The 18,975-nt window shown below is 56.2% G+C and overlaps 1 protein-coding gene across 28 annotated transcripts in view; it reads right to left on the reverse strand.

The window, feature by feature from the left end:
* Nucleotides 1-1,083: 1,083 nt before the first annotated feature.
* JAKMIP3 (Janus kinase and microtubule interacting protein 3) overlaps nt 1,084-18,975 on the reverse strand; it is a 75,274-nt gene continuing 57,382 nt past the window's right edge. For 15 of the 28 annotated variants that reach the window (XM_074338776.1, XM_074338775.1, XM_019728289.2 and 12 more), the window contains 7 exons: nt 18,347-18,415; nt 18,181-18,258; nt 15,507-15,710; nt 13,638-13,703; nt 12,018-12,059; nt 10,279-11,299; nt 1,084-3,354 (listed from right to left, as the gene is read on the reverse strand). In XM_074338776.1, the coding sequence (XP_074194877.1) occupies nt 10,901-11,299; nt 12,018-12,059; nt 13,638-13,703; nt 15,507-15,710; nt 18,181-18,258; nt 18,347-18,415 (858 nt within the window). In that variant the 3' untranslated portion in view covers nt 1,084-3,354; nt 10,279-10,900. Of the gene's footprint in view, nt 3,355-10,278; nt 11,300-12,017; nt 12,091-13,637; nt 13,704-15,506; nt 15,711-18,180; nt 18,259-18,346; nt 18,416-18,975 lie in introns of those variants that run through there. The other 13 variants (XM_074338785.1, XM_074338786.1, XM_019728293.2 and 10 more) reach the window with 2 other exon arrangements.

Genomic DNA, 18,975 nt, shown 5'->3' on the forward strand with positions numbered 1-18,975 from the left:
GGAGCCGGCGAGGGGCAGCGGTTTTCCGGAGCCTCCTGCGGCAGGACAGGGCGGACCCGGGCCTGGTGCTCTCCCCGCGCGCGCCGCAAGCCCACTCCTCAGCCCCGCGAACGCCGCGCGGGGCTGGTGCTGTCCGCGCAGCGAGTGCTGAACCCGCCGAGCCTGGCGGGTTCTGTCCCAGCAAAGCGCCGCAGCTCGCCCGTCGCGCCTGGGTCTCGCCTCGCCTCGCGCTAGCTGGATCCGCTGAAAGGTTGAGCGAGGAGCACACACAGGGAAAACCACGGTCTATCGGAACTCCAGCTGCGTGTCCGGCCCCGTGGGAGATCCCACGCCAGGTGGGAGGCTCTGACTGGGAACGTTTGGCAAGTCGGGAGGGTGGGGGTGGGGGTTCACCCAGGCGGACTGCTCCTGGCGGGCTTTGCGGAGTTCAAGGTGTTGGGGTCAGATGACGCAGGGGGACTCTCAGCTCCCCCTGGGTCACAGGGTGATGCAGCCTTTCTGTGGAGCTCTGCAGGTTGATTTTAAAGGAAAAGATAGTCCAACCTTTGCATTCTGTTAGCGCAGCCCTCATTGCAGGGCATAAGTTCAGACAGTGAGAGTCGCTCACTGCAGGACACGAGAATGTGACTGAGGACCCCGTGCAACATAAGCAGTTGGCAGAGCTAAACCAGACCCGCCCCTCCCCCGCTCCTCTTCTGGTTTCCACCCCCAAAGTGCTCAATAAAACACCTTTCACTCACCTGTGTGGGATGGTCTGCAATGCAAATCTGCTGCCAAGTGTTCTTACTCATTCTCAGAAATTCTTCCGCTTTTCTAAATTATCTGAGTTTTCTCTCCTGGGGCTCATTTGATGAACCGCTACGGGAGGAGGCCTCCTGGGAGCTGCCCTGGCAGGTGCGGCGGGCGCCTCTGAGTCTGTCCTCCAGGTGCCGTTCTGTGATTTGAGATGAGGCTGCAGGTGAGAGGCCTGCCGCCCCTGCCCTGTGGGGAGAAGGCCCATGGTCTTTCCGAGAATAGTCTCAGAACCCAGAAGTGGGTAACATAGCCAGACTTTAACACCTCGTGAGGAGAACACTGATATGCTAAGATTTATAACAATGTTTTATTAAAACTGTACAATAAATTACAAATGCATAAAAATTCTCTGGTACATATCATAGGAATCACAATACAAAAATATGTATAAAACTTTGTAATTGGTCGCCATACAAACCTACTGCAGGCCTGTGAACACTGCTTAGCACTGAACAGAGCATCACGTTTAGAATGTGGTTATTGAGGAGATTTTTCAAAGAGCGCAAACACTGGCTGGCACAGTGCCATGAGGAAACAAGTCCTGATTCGTTGTTGCATAAATGTACAATAAAGCTTTTAAAAAATACACAGTAAACAAATATATGATTTGATATATATATTTACAACTTGATTTCCTGAGCCATAACATAAATCCATTACTGTGTTAAAACACACAGGCCACCTTAAGGTCGATGATGGGGTGATGGTAAATGCAGGTTCATGTAACAATGCCTCAAGCCCATTCCGGGCACCCCTCCTTCCTGACTTCAGGGCTGGTGCTCACAAGCCGTGTAAGGCACTCGGGTCCCGCACTGACGGGGCACTTGAGAGAAGAGCCACTAGGCCGTGGGAAGGAGGGGCACACACATCTGTGCAACAAGGAGGCTGCGATCACGTGGATGTCTGGTTTAGACAAACGAGCCGACGCTGTTTTGGGGCCGTGCACACAGTGTGATCGATGTGTCGTGCATACGTGTCATGTCTTGGATACAGAGTAAGACTTGTGGCAACATTTCAGTTCCGTCCTCTTGATGCATTGGGAAGTGATGCATTTACACAGACAAGAGCCCGCTGGCCTTGAATAAACAGTATATTCTAGGATTTAGAGAATGCACCTTATTTAAAATACTTGATTTCTTCAGATGCTCGCTGGCCCAGCAGGAATCAGTGAAAAATGCTCCTATTTACCCCTCTTGGGCAAAATCCCAACCCAGAAATGCTGAATTTTGTAATCAGATGAAACGTCAGGTGCCCATACACAAGACGAAAAACAATGATATCTAAAGGAAAAAATGGACATTGTGACTCAGCGTGCGCTTTCAGGAATACGCAGGGAGGCAAATGCAGGTTGGTGCCTGGGATGTTATTTCAAACACTCACGAGCCTTTTTCCCTTTGCTATGTACGTACATTTTACATGTAGTAACAAGGTCACGAGCACATTCACACGCTTCTCTTTCCTGCACAGTGTCCCTTAAAGTTACGAGCTGTGCTTCAGAGTTTCTGGTGGGTGGGGAGGCCACATGAATGACTTGGGACGCCTGTACAACATGCACAACCGTGACAATCCAAGGAAACAGGGCTGAGTCCAGGTTTCAGATGCGTATCTTCAGATCCTGAGTGGCCGCCTGCACAGCTGCGGTTCCCATGCTGGAGCACACGGGGTGAGAGCCCCCCCAAAGGGGCGCGTGGGACTGCGGGGCGTTCCTGGGGGCCTGCGTCATGCAGACCTCACACTTGGAGCTGGAGTTCATCCGTAACTCCGTGGCGGCTTTTATTAATGCAAGACTATCATTTGCCATCTGCTTCTGAGGACAACAGATGTACCAAGAGGATGCAGTCGTTAGAATGAGATAAAACGGCAAACAGAAGATTGAACGAGGTTTCTGACGAGGGACACAAACCTGGCATGCGGCTCAGCAGAGAAGCAGTGAAGCGGCCCCTGTCTTGTCCGCGTGACCAGGTGAGCATGGCTCTAGTGACAACAGAGGATGGGTCCTTCTTGGACAAGTGTGAGTGAAAAAGGGGTTGTCCTGCAGAAATCCTGCACCCACCTAGGAAAGGACATGTGTCTGATTCTATAGGCGTCTCCTGATTTCAACCTCGGGACTCAAGCCTGGTCCGCCTGCCACTGTCGTCCGCACCGGAGTTGAATATTTCTCCCAATACAAATGTAAAATGAGCCTAACGCTTGCAGACAGCAGTCACCCCTGCCTCCAGCCTCTCGGGGATGCAGTTTGTTTTCTGTTACACAATGTTGTGTGTCATGTTCTCACCTGGCTGCACAGCTAACTGCCCAGCATGTCAACTTCTATGTGCCCCAAAGAGCTGAAATGCTGTGCATGGTCTTCCAGTTGGACACACGTGCATGTGTGCACACACACACACCCCTGTCACTTCAGCACTGAGAGCAACGACCTTACACCACCACGGTGTGAGGCCCACACAAGAGCTGGACGTCGAGTGGCATTGGTGCTGTGTGGCTCCCCTGGGCTGTGGGTCCGAGCTCGGCAGGAGTGGAAATCACACTAAAACTAGCTTCACCAACATGCTCTTTCCTCTGAAAAAGAGAGCAAACAAAAGCTTCGTTTCAGTGTGGGACATCCGGGGCACTCGTGGGGAGACTTTCAGTGGGGAACGCCTGAAGGAACACCACGGGGGGTGTCACGGGCGAGGGTGCTGACCCCACAGGCTGGCACCTGGGCAGACTGTGGTGGCTCCATGCCCGCCAGGTGCCACATCTGTGCCTCCACCAGAGAATGCAAAGGGCCCCTCCTGGGAGGTCCTGGGGCCACAAAGATGAGTCTGTGCGCCCCACGCACAAAGCTCTGTGCAGAAGTGGCCTCAGCTGCCTGTGTTTCTCCCATTTGCATTTCCTCTCATAGAAAGGGGCCTCTGTTAGGTACTAACTCTCCCTTATTACATTTTATGTTTTTCATGTTTGGAACAAGTCAGGAAGGAGCTGCTCAGATTCCTTCTAACAAGGAGGGTGAGCTGGGTCAGCCCTGGGGTGGCAGCAGTGACAGTAGGGTGGTGGGGTCAGAAGTGGTGAGGGGTGGGGGCCCAGGGGTCACAGACATGACAAAGTCCACAAGTTCTAATCGGGGAGAGGCTAGAGAGGGCTTGGGGGTGGGTTTCGGTATTTTCACCTAACATCTAAGTAAGAGGACAGTCCCTGAAGCAGAGCCTGTGGACAGACTATTGCCCTGTGATGGGTACTGAGAACCAAGGTCCCGCTCTTCATTTTGGAGAGTGAGACAATGGTGTCATTTTTACATTGAGCTGCACTGAGGAGAGGTGACAATGGCTGGGAGTAAGTTGATGACCAAAGCCATGAAATGGGCTCATTTCACAGCACCAATGTGAACTTAGGATGGACAAGAGGACCAGAGGCGTCTGGCTGGACCACGGCCAGGCTGGCAGCCGGGCTGTGGTTACATTGGTGCCCAGCCCAACCAGCAGCCCGAGGACATCAGAACCTCGTTAAAAGCTGTGGAAGCCAAACTCCCACCAGTGACACATACGAACGCCATCATGCATATGGATCAGGAGACGACATTCTGCTTTCTGTCACAAGAGGGCCCAGCAACAGGCCCTGCCGGCTGTTTGTGTGGGGAATTCCTGCCGGGATCCCCACTGTTGGGAAACAGGAAGTTGCTACACAGGAGACAAGCAGCCCCTGCCTGGATCAGAACCAAGGGCAGGTGGTGAGCACCACGGGAGACCCACGTCCCGCTTCTGTTCCAGAAACACACATACCGCAGCTAAGCCTGGGACCCCACACAGGTGGGCCGGCTGAAGTCCAGGTGGGCAGAGCCCCATCCCACAGACACTTGGCCCGCATCTCTGCTCTCTGCCCCCAGACACCGCCCCTACTTCACTTCGTGTTCCAGAACCCCCAAAATAACCCACACAAAGAGGAATCATCAGTTTACAGCACGACGGAGAATGGACTAAAACAGATCCTTCCCAAGGCAGCTCTGTTTGAGAAACTGTAGCCAAACATTTTCAAACCAAACAGAAAAAAATGGCAACAATGAAACCTGTTGGGTCTCTTCCCCCAAAGCTTTGATTTGGGGGGAACATCAAGAACAAGATGCCCTCACTCAGACCCCCCTTACCTTCCTCCCTCGTAGCTCTCCACAGGGTCTTTCCATCAGCCTACAGACAGTGCCTGGGCTACAATCAATTGCTCCCTGCCCTATGCCATCTGTGACGTCCCTTCTCCCCAGCTCTCTCGGAGGAGAGCCTGTGGGGTTCACACACAGGCTGGGATGGTCCCCTCCATTCCAAGGCGGTCCACACTCACACTGTGCCCTGCCTGGGACTGGTCCTCCTGGTCTGACTCTGCAGCTGCCTAGTAAACATGTAAAAAAGGCAGCAGCTGCTTGTATGAAGCAGGTTGCGGGTGAGGACGTTACCCTAGGGCTCTGGATGCTGCACGAGGAGATTTTGTGTGTTGACCTGACTGGGCCACGGGGTGCCCAGACGTTTGCCAAGCACAATGCTGGGTGTGTCTGTGACTGAGTTTCTGGGTGACAGTCACACCTGAAGCAGTAGACTGAGTGAGGCAGGTGGCCCTCCCCCACACGGTGGGCCGCGCCCAATCAGTTGATTGTCTGACTAGAACAAAAGGCAGAATAAGAGGGAAAACTTCCTTCCTGACCCCTGAACTGGGACATTGGTCTTCCCCTCAGATTTGGACTGAAACATGGGCTCTTCCTGGGTCTCCAGCCTGTGGCTTTCAAACAGAAATCTACACCATCAGCTTCCTGGTTCACAGGCCTCTGGACGTGGACTGGATGACACACAGGCTCTCCTGGGTCTCCAGCTGCTGACTGAAGGCCTCTGGACTTCTCAGTTTCCAAGATTGCATGAGTCAACTCCTTATAACAATTCCCTCTCCAGGTAGGTGGTAGGTAGGTAGGTAGATACGTTACAGAATGAGATAGCGGTAGATACAGATACAAATACAGACAGAGATGTAGCTCCAGACACACATCCTATTGGTTCTGCTTCTCTGGAAAACCTTGACTAATAAAATGCATTACCGAAGTGGCCTCCCACACCTCAGGGAGGTGACCCCTTTTCAGGGCAGGCGGCTAAGGCGGACATAGGTCCTGTCACCTGCCGTGGCCATGTGGCTAAGACAGGGAAGAAGCAGGACCCAACCCCAGGCCTGTCTGATTCCAAAACTACTTTCAAGCATGCTGCTGCCGAGTCCCCTGCTCCAGGGTGTCACACAGACGCACGTGGACAGAAGCCGTGTGGCAGAGACAGCAGACATGTTGGCAAGGGGCTCAAAGGAGTGGAAACTTGGGGCATCTCAGAACTGACTTTAAGAAAATGCAAACAGAGAAAAGCCATGATGCTTTAGCCAAGACACCAAGGAGTCTCCTGACAGACCAGCCTGGGGAGAGTAAAGGCGCCTGTGGAGGCCCCTCCCAACTGGAAACTCTGCAGTTCTCAGAGCAGTTCCCAGCACCCGTGGGCCCGTCGGAAATGCAGATTCTGGGATCAGGTGCCCTGGGCTGGTCCGTGTCTCCGGTTAACACCCCCTCAGGGTAACTTAGGTTCAGTCCAGTGTGGGAGCCATTTCTATGAAATGTGTTCCTAGGCCTCCAAAAACTTCTTCCATTAACGGTCATTTTATAGAAAAGGATTAGAGAGCATAACAGCCCATTCACTGGCTCCTTCTAGTAGTTTGGGAATCAGAGGCCTAAGGCTTGCTCTCGCCTGAGGCAGTCGACTCCAGGACCACAGCCCAGCTCCTCCCTGGGGCCTGGGGACACTTGATGGTGTGTCCTCTGGCCTTGACTGCCCCTCCCCCAGCACACCCAGCTCAACAGGCACCAGGGGTGCCTGTCCTCAGTTGCCTTGGCCCCGCATAAGCCCCAGCCCTGGTTTCCAGGAGGACCATTCCAATGAGGGGTCAGGGTGGGGTGGGGGGACAATTCCAGAGGTGAGGAGGGCAGGTGCTCACGGTGCAGGGCTGAGGCTGGTGCTGAGCGCGTGCCCCCCCACAGCGACCTGAGCACACAGAGCCCCCCACATCCCCATCAGCCCAGCAGTTACCAGGGTCAGGGCCATGCCCTCTAGGTAACAACCAGTAGGGTATTCAGAAGCTGGCTCAGCCATGTCCGTCCCAGAGAGAAGGGCAGCTTGTTGTCCTATGTGTACTGTGCCTGCTGTACCTGGACAGTCCCTCTGGCCAGTGTGGGTGCACAGTCCACTGCCCAGGCTCCTAGGCCTCTGCCTGAACGCACGCATGCACGCGCACACACACACACACACACACACACACACACACGGCACACCCGTGCACGCACTCTGCCTGCTCCCCTCTGCTTCTTGGTTTTGTTTCCTCTGTGTCACAGCAGCAACTCTCACAGCCCAAGACGGGGGTGTCCAGCTCTCTTCTGTGACACTGACGTCGCTGATAATGGCTTCCATTACTAATGGCCTCCCGGTCACACTCTTGAAAAGATCCATTATTGCTTTAATCAAGATGGCTACATTTTAGATCATTAGACAGCTGGCCGCGGGCGGTGAGCTGCGGCTGGAAAGACTAGATTAGACAACAGAGCAATAAAAGGGGGAGGGGAAACCCTCAGCTTCAAGCCAGTTAATGTCTGTCTGAGATGGTGTACAAATCCTCTAGTAACATTTGTGGAAAACCTTTGCCATAAGGTGAAAACAGAAGGATTCTAACCTGGGAGCAAAAATAAATGGCTCCAATCCGACATGAACCGGGAAAGCTCTAGCAACATCTCGCGGTCGGGACTTGTCTGCGCAGCCCAGGCTTCCACACCCCGGGAGGCCCAGAAGCTGTGGCTCCACACACTCACAGGCCTTACGAGAATGTTCCAGAAGACCATTCCCAAGAACAAATGCAAACGTCTGAGATGGAGCGAGGCCCACGGCAGCATCGCAAACACCCACAGGCAGACACACACGCACCACAGTGTGGGTGGCTCTTAGCAGTGACACAAGGGGAAGACAGAGTCTGAAGCTGTGCAGAGCACGACCCCTCTTCTTGTAAAGACTTAAAACAATAGACATTGTACCGTTTGGAAACACCTGTCTGTCTCACAGCTCGACACACAACACGGCCCTGGGCCTGGGATGGCAGTGAGCTCTTGGGGGAGGGCCATGTGACTGGACATCAGTGCACCCACAGGCGTCATGAAGACAAAGAATCAGGTGGGCCACTCCCAGACGGACCAGTGGCAGCTGAGCCAGTATCAGGACCAATGCACTTGTGCACCAAGAACAAGACGAAGAGAGTCCTGCTGAGGACGTCTGAGGGGCAGGGGCAGGGGCCGCAAGTGACCGCACAGGCCAGCAGTGACCCGTCAGGCCAGCTGACTGTGGAATGCACACGTAGTGTGACCACTGTGGCTCCACGCAGTGGGACGCTGCCCGGCCTGCCACCTGCCATCAGACGAGCATGTGTCTGACCTCATTTCCACTTGGGGCTGGAGCCCAGGCTGATGAAGCCGCCTGACAGGCCCGGCTGCCCTGGGGCAGGGCCCGTTCGGTGCCCCCACCTTGACGGGCACCCCTCCCACTCCCGAGATGCACAGGTGGCACCTGAGGAGGGCTGTCCCCTGAGCGCAGCCGCGTCCGGGACAAGGAGCCTCAAAGAGCGAGCTGTTCACACTTGGGAGAAGCTTCCATCGGGAAGCATAGACATCTCACCTTTCGTTCCCCTTTATACACAACTTAAGAAAATGTCACCAGGGTATGATGCAGGATATTACAGGTATTTTTAAGGTCCAAGCTCCTATTCTGTGCACGCACAATGCTCATTAACTGTGAGAGCAGCATATCCCTGGATTTCAGAGGTCAGAGCACAGCCACTCTTTCTGGCTGCCTGGGCTGCAGCCCCACATGAGCAATTGCGACCGGGTCTGGGAGGCGCAGGGCTGCTATCTGCATTCAGTGCCTGTCGCACCAGGACCTGTAAATCTGGTATGATGACAGTTAATCTCCCACATCTCGAGCTTCCAGCCCCCGCCAGAGCTGGGCAGGCTGGGTCCCTAGGGACGCAGCCCTTCCCCCAGGATCCAGTGGGGACCAGGTAAGCCGGAGGATGCCAGCTAGCTGCAGCGCTGACACCTGCTGTGCAATGTTTGGTGACGTGGGCCCAGGAGGACAGTCCAGGCTGACCACAGAACGGGCCGTGGTCCAGCCAAGCAGAAGGGATTTTAATGAAACTGAGAAGTTCTTTACAATGGGGACGCGACAAGGAATGGATAAGCACACGGGCAAAAATGAACTCGAAATGGATCATGGATATAACTGTAAGGTGTAAGGCCATACGATTCTAGAAGGAAACACAGGAGAAAATATCCATGACTTTGAATCAGGCAGTTTTCTTAGGTCCAACACCAAATGCACAAGCCATTTTAAAAAGTTAATAAATGCGACTTCATCAAAATTAAGAACTTCTGTCCAAAAGATACTCTTAAAAGAACAAAAAGAAAAGAGAGACTTGGGGGAAAGACTGTTGAATTATATATCTGATCAAAGCATGTGTCTGAATATATAAAGAAATCTGAAAACTCAATAGTAAGAAAGCAAACAATCTAATTCAAAAATGAGCAAATGATTTGAACGGACACTTCACCCATGAAGATATATGGGTGGAAAGCCAACACATAAAACAATGCCGACATAATTAGTCATTAGAGAAACGCAAATTAGAGCCAAAGCAACACACTACCACACCCTACTCGAATGGACAGAAAAAGACTGACCTACATCGCCACCTATAGACTAGGAACCCCGCTCACCTGCACCAGAGCCTTACCTCATGCCACACCCCTTCCCTGCCCTGGGACCAAGCACTGGCGTCCCCAGGGAGCCATCTGCACACTACACTGCGTCCTAGCCCCGGGGAAGCCCCGCTGAGCCGGCCTGAAGTGGGGGTTGGGGAGAGGGATGGAGCCACAGGCAACGCAGGAGACTTTCTGTTTGTGAAGTTTCTGGGGGCAGCAAGATGGGGGGTGGGCGGGCAGGCTAAGAGTCAGCGGAGGCTGGAGCCAAGGTTGGCAGAAACAGCGAGTGCCTCTGAAAAGCTCTTCACTCCTGAGCGGAGACGAGGCTGCCCTTGGAGCTCAGGGATGGTCGCCGGCACGTTCCAGGCGCCCTAGCTGGCTTCGGGGGAGTCCTGGGACTGGGCTGAGCAGGCCCACAGCGGGGTCAGCATGTGGAGGCAGTGAGGGACCCACACGATGCCCTCGGAGGCATACTGGGTCCAGAGGTGGTGATGGGCAGTGAGGCTTCCCACCCACCCCGCCTGCCTGTAGAGACGCTCGGGGGCTCAGGCGTGCAAACGGACCCACATTTGACCGGGGCCACAAGGACTGAGCAGAATCAGCAAGGTGGGATGGAGCAGGCCAGAGGGAGGTCAGCGCCCAAGAGGCCCACACAGGGTAGGAGGAAAAAGCCGGCCCTTGGACGGATGGCAGCGTCTTACCTGCTCACCACCTGGGCGTCAGGCTCCCTTCTTCATCTGCAGGTGCATTGCCACCCATCATCTCGGCACGGCCCCTCGAGCACAAAGGGCGGAGTGCTGACAGGGCAGCTTTGGCCGTGCCCGGCTCCCTGCTGCCCGTGGGCCTCCGGGCTGGGTGGCACGCACACCCAGGGCCTCTCTAGTGCTGCTGGAGGCGGCCTGTACCCTTCCAGGGGGCCGTCCCTGTCTCGTCCCATCTCCCGTCACCACGCTGCTCAGTCCTCCCTTTGGTCAGTCCTGCCCGGCTCCCGGGCCGAGGCTCAAGGCATGACTTCAGCCTTTGTGTCTCGGGCCGGGTAAGGAGGCAGCGGTTGATGGCATAGCGCAGTGTGGCAGCCACGCTCCCATCTGCACCCACGGAGTGACACGTCACACACAAGGGAGGTTGTCGTGATGTGTCCAGCGGTAAGAGCTTGGACCCTGCAAGTGAGTCGTGCATAACCATAGCCACCTGAGGCATCTCAGGAAGCCATCCTCACATGTCCCCATGAGCTGTTCTGGTCTCCCTGAATGCAGGTCACCATGCAGCCGCAGCCCGCATCCTGTCATTTTGTGGGGTTCCTGCATTTTCTCAGACTCTTCCTCAGACACCCCAGAGCCAGGAGGGGTGAGTGTGCAGGGCTCGGGGATGCACCCCTGCCCAGACTTGCTCTCTGCACCTGTACAGCAAGGGACTCACACAGCCCTGGAACTGGATCAGGAGGCTGTGTCCCGCGGTGGGACCCCAGGGTCCAGCAGCCACGACCAGGCCTCTTCCAGACACGCCCGTCTGGGAAACCAGCTCTAATCCTGGCCCGTCAGAGTGGCCAGCGGCCGGCACAGAGGAGTATGAGACCCCTCCCCCTCTTCCTTGCTGGGAGGGCTCAGTAGACACCACCCCCTCTGGGGTCTTCAGGGATGATGCCAGGCATCTGGTTTTGTCACCCAGGTACCCGCTGCTGTCTGGTCCAGCTGGAGGAACAGGGTCCGTCTCCTCTGGGGGCTGGAAGAACAGATCAGAACACATGGGGGGACAGTTCAGTGAGAGGGAAGGGGCTGCAGGCATGAGGGCACAGGGAAGGACTGCTGCTTCCGTGGGGGGGCCCCCTCTCAGGGCACCCAATGAAGAACGGGAACCTGCCGAGGCCACACCCACTTGTCCTCTCCTGTTGTTTGGGAAAGAAGCAGTGGTCAAGCGTTCATGTGCGGCCTTGGTCTGAAAGCTGCGGGAATGCACCACGGCTCAGCCTGGTGGTATCACATCGTGAACGGGCCCAGTGTCAGGGCCACATCTCAACACAACCCAAGCTTGTACTCAACCCATCAGAAAAGGACAACAGGACACGCTGACCGCGCTTCGCCAGCACTGGTTCCCGCCGTGATGCCCCAGCAGGAAAACCAGAGCTGGAAACAGAAGGCGTTTGGGGCTTGAACTCCTGTCCCACGGGGGTGCCCTATGGGACGGTGCTTTGCTCTCCTTCCTACTCGGGCAAGGCAAGCGCCCCTCGTGCCCCCGATGATGGCAGAGCCCTCCGATCCTGACCCTGGCGTGGGGCTGAGGGTCCTGAGGGCTCTGGTGGCCTTGTCACAGCCTTGGGAGCCCTGGCTGTGGCTTCCTGCAGCCCCTCCTGCTTACTGACGGGGGCAGGAGCCCTGCTGCTCTCCCAGGAGATGAGTGGGACTCTCGCCCGAAAATTGCCGCCGATGAGATAGATACTCACCACGTCGGGGTGCCCAGGCGAGCTATGACCACAGAATGAAAGCTAAGGAGAAAAATAAGAACAAAAATAGAAACTGAAAAGGAAAGGGGCGGGTGGAGAGATGGAGGGAAAGAAAGAGAAAAAAGAGTTTGTAGTGCTTCTGGCAAGAAACATGTGACCACAGACAGAACAAGACGGAGCGGCCAGCAGGGGGACAGCGGCCAATCCTGGAGTGCTCATGTCCGGTGGGTCAGGACCGTGTGACAGGGGCTGTGGGGACACCCTGGGTCTGAAGTGATGGTGCTGCCACCACCTAGACACACACTGGGGAAGCTCGCGCCATCAAGAGGCAGGGCTGTGGTCGACAGTCGGGAGGCCATGTGTTTGGTGCGTTTCTGGCACAAGCCTCTGCTGGTCGCCTCGCCTCTCAGGGGCTCAGCTTCGTCCTCTGGGGTGGGACTGGCCACCTGGACCTGTCACCAAAGCACTCATTGGCTAATAATAATGATGCAAGTCCTGTGAGAGCCAGGCACTCACTGGCATTTCTGATGCTTGGGCTTAGTTCCATCACAAGTGACAGAGTACAAGCCACATCCCTGGGCAGTAAAGTGCCCAGAAAAGGGGCAGGTTTTGTCGCTGACGGGAAGGGAGGGGCAGGCAGGGCCGGGGAGCACTGTCATCGGGCGGGGACCCTCTCTCGGAGCGCAGAGCTCTTCTGGCTCTTCTTCAGCTACGTCAAGGACGTGCAGCTCATGGGGGTCGAGGGTGGGGGAGGTTCCCGTGCAAACACCAGCCTCCTGCTCTCTCTGGAGGGGACAAGCCAGAGAGGAGGTCCACCGGGCCACTTCACTCAGTGCTCGGTGAGGAGGACTGAGATCCGCCCCCATGAGTCCCCCCCACTGGCAGGACCAATCCCAAGAACTGACCAAACAGTCTGACCACCAGAGATCACAGAAACATCCCTAAACCAGAGGAAGAACCGCTCTGAAACTAAGTAGAACCCCACAGAAGAGCCAGGCTCTCTCCCACATGCTCTAAGCGCCTGGCTTTGGGGAGCAGCAAGGCAGACTGTCCCCCCGAGTGGACACAGCACCCCTGACCCCACGCCTCACAGGCCAGGGGTCCAGGAAAACAGCCGCACCATCTGCCCCAGGCCCCCAGCACGTGGCCCCAAACTAACTGCACACCAGCACTTGAGGTTCCTGAACCTGGAAGCAATCGCAGTAGGGACCAGAAATAAGGACTTGTCCTAGACAGAGGGCCTGATTTTAGGTGGGAAATCCAGTCTTTCAGGAACTTGATTCTTAGACCAACATGCTTGGTGAACTTGGAAAAGTCAAATGCTTTAGCATGGCCATCACCAGTACGAGGAGCCTGGGCAGCTGGTCCCACACCCACTGCTACTGCTGGGACCCTGAGGTCGTGAGAGACGTGGACCCCGGAGGTCACATGGCTAGATCATGGCAGCGGGGTCCTAGACCCCAGGCTCCTGGCTCCTGGTCCAGAGAGCTATGGCCCTGAAACCTTTCTGTGCAGGTGTGCCCCGAACCTCGGACCAGTGCTAAATGCCACCCCGTCTGAGTCTTCCCTCTGTATGACGCCCAGGGACAAAGCAAGCCCCAAAACTGACACTTCTTTTACCTTTTCCTCCAGTTCCTTTATTTGTCTCTTCTGAGCTTCTATTCTTTCTTCTAACTCTTTAATTCTCTGCAATGTTACAAGGAGGAAAATCTTCAATAATCAGAGTACTTGGGAAACCAACAGGGAAAAAGCCTTTCAAGATTTCACTCATGTAGGATGGCTCAGTGGCTCACTTGGTTGGAGCATCGAGGCCCTAACGGCGGCGAGGTCACGGGTTCGATCCCCACATGAGCCAGTGAGGTGCGCCCTCTACAGCTAAGATTGTGAACAACAGCTCTCCCTGGAGCTGGGCTGCGGTGTGCTGCCATCAGCAGCTGGCAGCCTGCAAGAGCTGCAATGAGCTGCTGTGAATGGCTGACCAACGACTGCCTGCCGACCGACTGCCTCACTGGGGGAGCGCAAGGCTCATACCAGCATGGGCCAGGGAGCTGCGCCCTACACAACTAGACTGAGAAACAATGGCTTGAACCAGAGTGGGGGAAGGAGGCGGAAGAAAGGGGGGGAAAAAGAAAGATTTCACCCATGTACTGGGGGCACAAGTCAGGCAGGGCAGCTGCCACTGGACACCACCAGCCAGACGGCTGCTCATCTGTGCTGGGAGGGTCCAGAGCCTGGTCTGTCCTCTCTGTGACATCCAGTGACATCCAGGAGGAGTGTGTCTGCTCACCTGGACCCCTCTCAGACACAGACTTTCGCCTTTCGACGGCCTCCTCCCTGCCCCTGCTTCCCACCTCCTGCAACTTCAGATCCTAAACCATGAGCTAGAAGCCCAAGGGAAGGAAGTGAGTCGCGCCCTTCCCAAGCGCCCTTACAGCAGAGTGAAGAGCAGCCAAAGGGTCACAAAGTCCTTGCCAGGGTGATGTCTTGTTTTGAAGCCCGGGCCTTTACTCTGGGCTATGACGCCAAATATACACTTAGATGCAGATCTGTGTCTGCGCTGGAGCGGGTGCTGACCACAGCCCGTGACGGGAGTGGGGGTCGCAAGTTGCAGTCCCCACACTGGTGCCCCTGGGGCTCAGTCCCTGCCCTGGCAGCTGCCCCCAGACATTCAAAGTAAACCTTGGCTTACTAGTTTCTCCGACTTTGCAAGTTAAGCCTTTTGCATTTGGGGAGTTCTGAACAGGAACACATCCATGTTCCTTCCAGGCTACGCGGGACGCACAGGGGAGTGGAGGCAAGTCCCCCACACCTGGCTGTCCAGTCTGCCAGGGTCCCTCACCTTCCGTTAGAAACAGACTGAGAAGACCAGGGGCTGCTCCCAGCCCATGAGCTACGCTCCCCAGATGCACCTTCTCCACACCCTTACCACTGAGGGAGGAGTCATGGGAGAAACCTGGCAGTCAGGGTTCCAGAGGCCTGGACAGTGTGGCCCAGGAGGCTGGTCTGGAGGGGCAGGCAGTCCTGCAGGGGGGCCCACCATGGGCATCGCCATGGGAGGGTGTGGTCACTGGGAGTGTGGTCATTAGAGGCGTGGCCATGGGAAAGTGTAGTAATTGGAGGTGTGGCCATGGGAGGGTCTGGCCACTGGGGCGTGGCCATCAGGGGCACGGGTAACAGAGGGTGTGGTCACTGGGATGTGGTCATGGGTGTGGTCGTGTGAGGGTGTGGTCATTGGGGTGTAGCCAGTTGGGGCGTGCTCATGGGGTTTGGTCATTGGGTGTGGCTATTGAAGGGCACAGCCCTGGGATACCTGGCCTCACAGACCCTGCATGGTTTCTAGGCATCAGGTTCTGCCCCGCCCGCCCGCCCGCCCGCCCTGCCCCGCCCGCCCGCCCGCCCGCCCGCCCTGCCCCGCCCGCCCGCCCGCCCGCCCGCCCGCCCTGCCCCGCCCCGCCCCCAGGCCCCGCCCCCAGGCCCCGCCCCCCACACCTGCTGCGCCAGCTGCAGCAGCTCCATGCGCTCCCTCAGGATCTGGGCGTCCCGCTCTCGCAGCTCGCTCATGACCTGGCGCTTCCACTGCTCCACGGCCACCTTGAGCTTCTCACGCTCCTCCTCCGACAGTATCTCGGCCACTTTGGCTCCGGCCTCCTGCTGCAGGGCGTCGTACAGCATGGCCTCCAACTCCAGGATGTGCTGGCGGGAGGGGAGAGGTTAGTCCTCGCCCAGCGGGGGCCGGGGCACCTGTCCTTCAGCGGTGCAGCTCCTGGCCACTCCACAGGGGGCAGTTTTCTCCTGGGCCAGCTCAAATGGTGTCCTACAGAATGGACACAGAGTCCAGGAGTAATGCCCAGAGCGTTCCCTCCTGCACGATTTTTAACGTGCAACAAAACGTCAGTGACAGAATTCTCCTATCACTGTAGCTTTTGGGGAAGCATGGCTGGCAGATACGTGAGACCAGAGAGGGATGACAGCCCCTAAGGGCAGGTGGGGTGGGCAGGCGTCCCCTGAGAAAGGGACAGCTGACGAAGGTTCTCCCTTTGCTCACAACCTTCATCAGATCTGGGTTTGTGAGTCCCAGGAAGGAGGTGGGCAGTCTGTGTGAAGTAAGGACAGACGGGGTGAGTCCTTGACTGCCCAGCCTGTCTCCAGGAGGCCGGGCTTCTGTGTGATCAGTGCTGCCTGTGGTGGGGTGAATCATGACCCCAAAAAGATTCATTCAAGTCCCACCCCATCCTGAGGGCCACCGAGTGCCACCCCAGGACTGAGGCACAGACATGGGGGGCACCCTGCCCTGAAGAGTCACAGCACCCTTGAGGAGGCAGGACTGGGCCCCGAGGTCGCCCAGGTTCACCAGCTCACCTCGATGGCGGAGGCAACACTCTGGAGCCCTGGCCAGCTCTGCCCAGGCCTCAGCTGGTGGGCGGCTTCCCCACAGACCGGGCAGAGGGGCGACTGTGAGGGGCCACTGTAGTCACCATGGGTCTCAGGGACCAGGCCTGGAGCGCCCCAGACCCCCTCACGAGAAGAACAGGACAAGTGGCAGCCAGGCCCCACCTGGGGCCCCAGGTCAGGGCTGATGCATGGGGGGAGGACTGAGCTATGAACTGAGTGGGACGAGGGTGGGGACACGGTGACAAGGAAAGAGCTGAACGGGGCGTGCAGCTCACCCCTCTGCTGCCTTCCAGACACCCGATCATGACCGAGACCCAAACTGCGCTGAATCCATACAAAGAGATTCCTGCTACGACTCAGTGGCCAAATGCACACCTGCTACCAATTCCTAAGGATTTTACAATCTGATCCGGAGCATTTTAGGGCTTTCTTCTCTGCAAATTTTATTGATACAACCTTTGAAAAAACCAGATTCTCAAACTTCAGAAACCTATCTTGCCATTAAAACTGTAACATCTTCAGAAATGAGTGTTTCCTTTTCTTCAAGCAAAATTATTATGAAAACTCCTTTGGGCTTAGTAGACATTTTAGGAAATGAAGAAAAAACACACTTTTGGACTCCACTTCTATTGTCCTTAACAGCCACAAAATAGACTGTCCCCAGCGGTCACAACAAGCTCACTGTCCACATCAACTGCCCCTTCTTAGAGCAGAAGAGCTGAGTGTACTCAGAAGCTCCAGCTTCTAGAATAAGCACAGTGGAGTGTGGGGCTTAGTATTACCATCAAAGGGCTTCCCAGGAACCTGCCGGGGGATGTCGGTGACCCTCCCTCCATGGTCCTTTAGTCTCCTAACTGGGACAGGAACTAAAGTTTCTATTCACCGTAAGGGGCCGAGTCACTGGCCTTAGGCCCCCCAGCTGGTGGCAGGGCAAGTTCCAGACCCCACACCTGCTTTTAGCCAATCCTCAGGCCACCTCACCTGGCCTCTGGATAGTGTTTCCTGAACTAGCACCTGACACACTCTGACTTTAAGGATTGACAGTCTAGGGCAGGGGTGTCCAAACTTTTTTCAACATTTTTCACCAAGGGCCATATGCAGTAAAATACACAAACAGCCGAGCCACTCACTCGAGGTGAAGTATGTATTGCCTCACCTGGTTTATTTAAGTAAACTAAATATATTTTTGGAATTTGCTGTGGGCCAATTAACAATGGGCCCGCAGGCTGCAGTTTGGACACCCCTGGTCTAGGGGGAGACAAAGGCACACACAGCCCAGGACTGTCCTGCAAGGTGACATTAATTTACAGGAATAACTAATTGCCAGAAAGGAAGTGTGGGCAGGTTCCTCAGTGGGGAGACGCTGTTTCCCACAGGCAGGCGGATATGACGTCTTGGAGATGGGGGCGGGGGACAGAACAGGAACCTCCATATAATGACGTGACTTAAACATTCGACTGTGTTCAGTTGATTAGTGAGTGCATCATTGTTCAATGAATTCTATCTTACCAACTCATTTCAAAGGTGTGCCTGCATTCATGGGGTGAAGGGTTTGATGACGGCAGCAAGGCACCCTCGGAACTTGCCAAGCGACAGGGCTCCAGAGGGACAGATGTGTCCCCACACGGTCACACGGCGCCAAGGCTCTTCCCAGTCAGGGGTCTGAGGCCTGGCCCACACAGTCCCGAGACACACCATTGGACATAGGAACACCGTTCCCCTTTCTACCCCAAGGCCCCCCACCCAGGGTTGTGCCCCACATTTTTCTCACCTTGTGAGCCTGGTCCAGGGTCTGCTTCCGGTAGTCCAGCTCCTCGTCCAGGTAGCACTTCTGTTTACTGAACAGCTCCTGAAACACAAGAGGAGCCGTGTCTTGGCCTTGGGCGTCCGACCTGGTGACTCTGTGCTGCCGGCCTCGTGGCAAGACACCCACCGACCTTCTCGCTCTCCAGGTCAACCATCTTCCGCTGCAGGGCTGACTCCGTCTCTTCGATCTGCTGGAGCCACTGGACACAAACAGAAAGAGCAGGTGACGGTGACCCTCAAGTCGCCACACAGGCACCAGAACCATCCCACCTCCTGCGCTTCCTGGAGACAGCCTGGGAGCAGAGGGAGGCAGGTGGCCGGCTGTCTTCCCCACTCTTCCTCTGGGAGGGGAGAGTTCCCCTCACTGGGAGTCACAGGCTCGGCTGGCACCGCAAGCTCTGTGTGCCCAGCGCGAGGTGGGGTCCAGGCCCCAGCACACACCCTGCCTAGTCTCCTGGGAGTCTGTCCCCCACCCCCTCCCCTGTGGCAGCAGGAGCATATGCATCTATGAGCTCTGCCAGGAGATGAAGGACGGGGTCCTGTGCTCCCCCAGTCCGGGCCCCTGAACCCCTACGTGCTGGAACACCCCTTCCTATTGTAGGCCTAAAGGATGGCGTGCTGACAGCAGCCTAGTGTGTTCCAGTCAGCTTCCGGCTGTGGGGTGGGACCAGCAGTAGGCTGGTGACCCTGGGAGCAGGGAAGCTGGTGGCTGAGAAACACAGGTGGGCTGGGCAGCTCCCAGAGGAGGGTCCTGGCAGGT

This window comes from Rhinolophus sinicus, linkage group LG07, assembly GCF_036562045.2.
Source record: "Rhinolophus sinicus isolate RSC01 linkage group LG07, ASM3656204v1, whole genome shotgun sequence".
In the NCBI taxonomy this organism is placed as follows: Eukaryota; Metazoa; Chordata; class Mammalia; order Chiroptera; family Rhinolophidae; genus Rhinolophus; species Rhinolophus sinicus.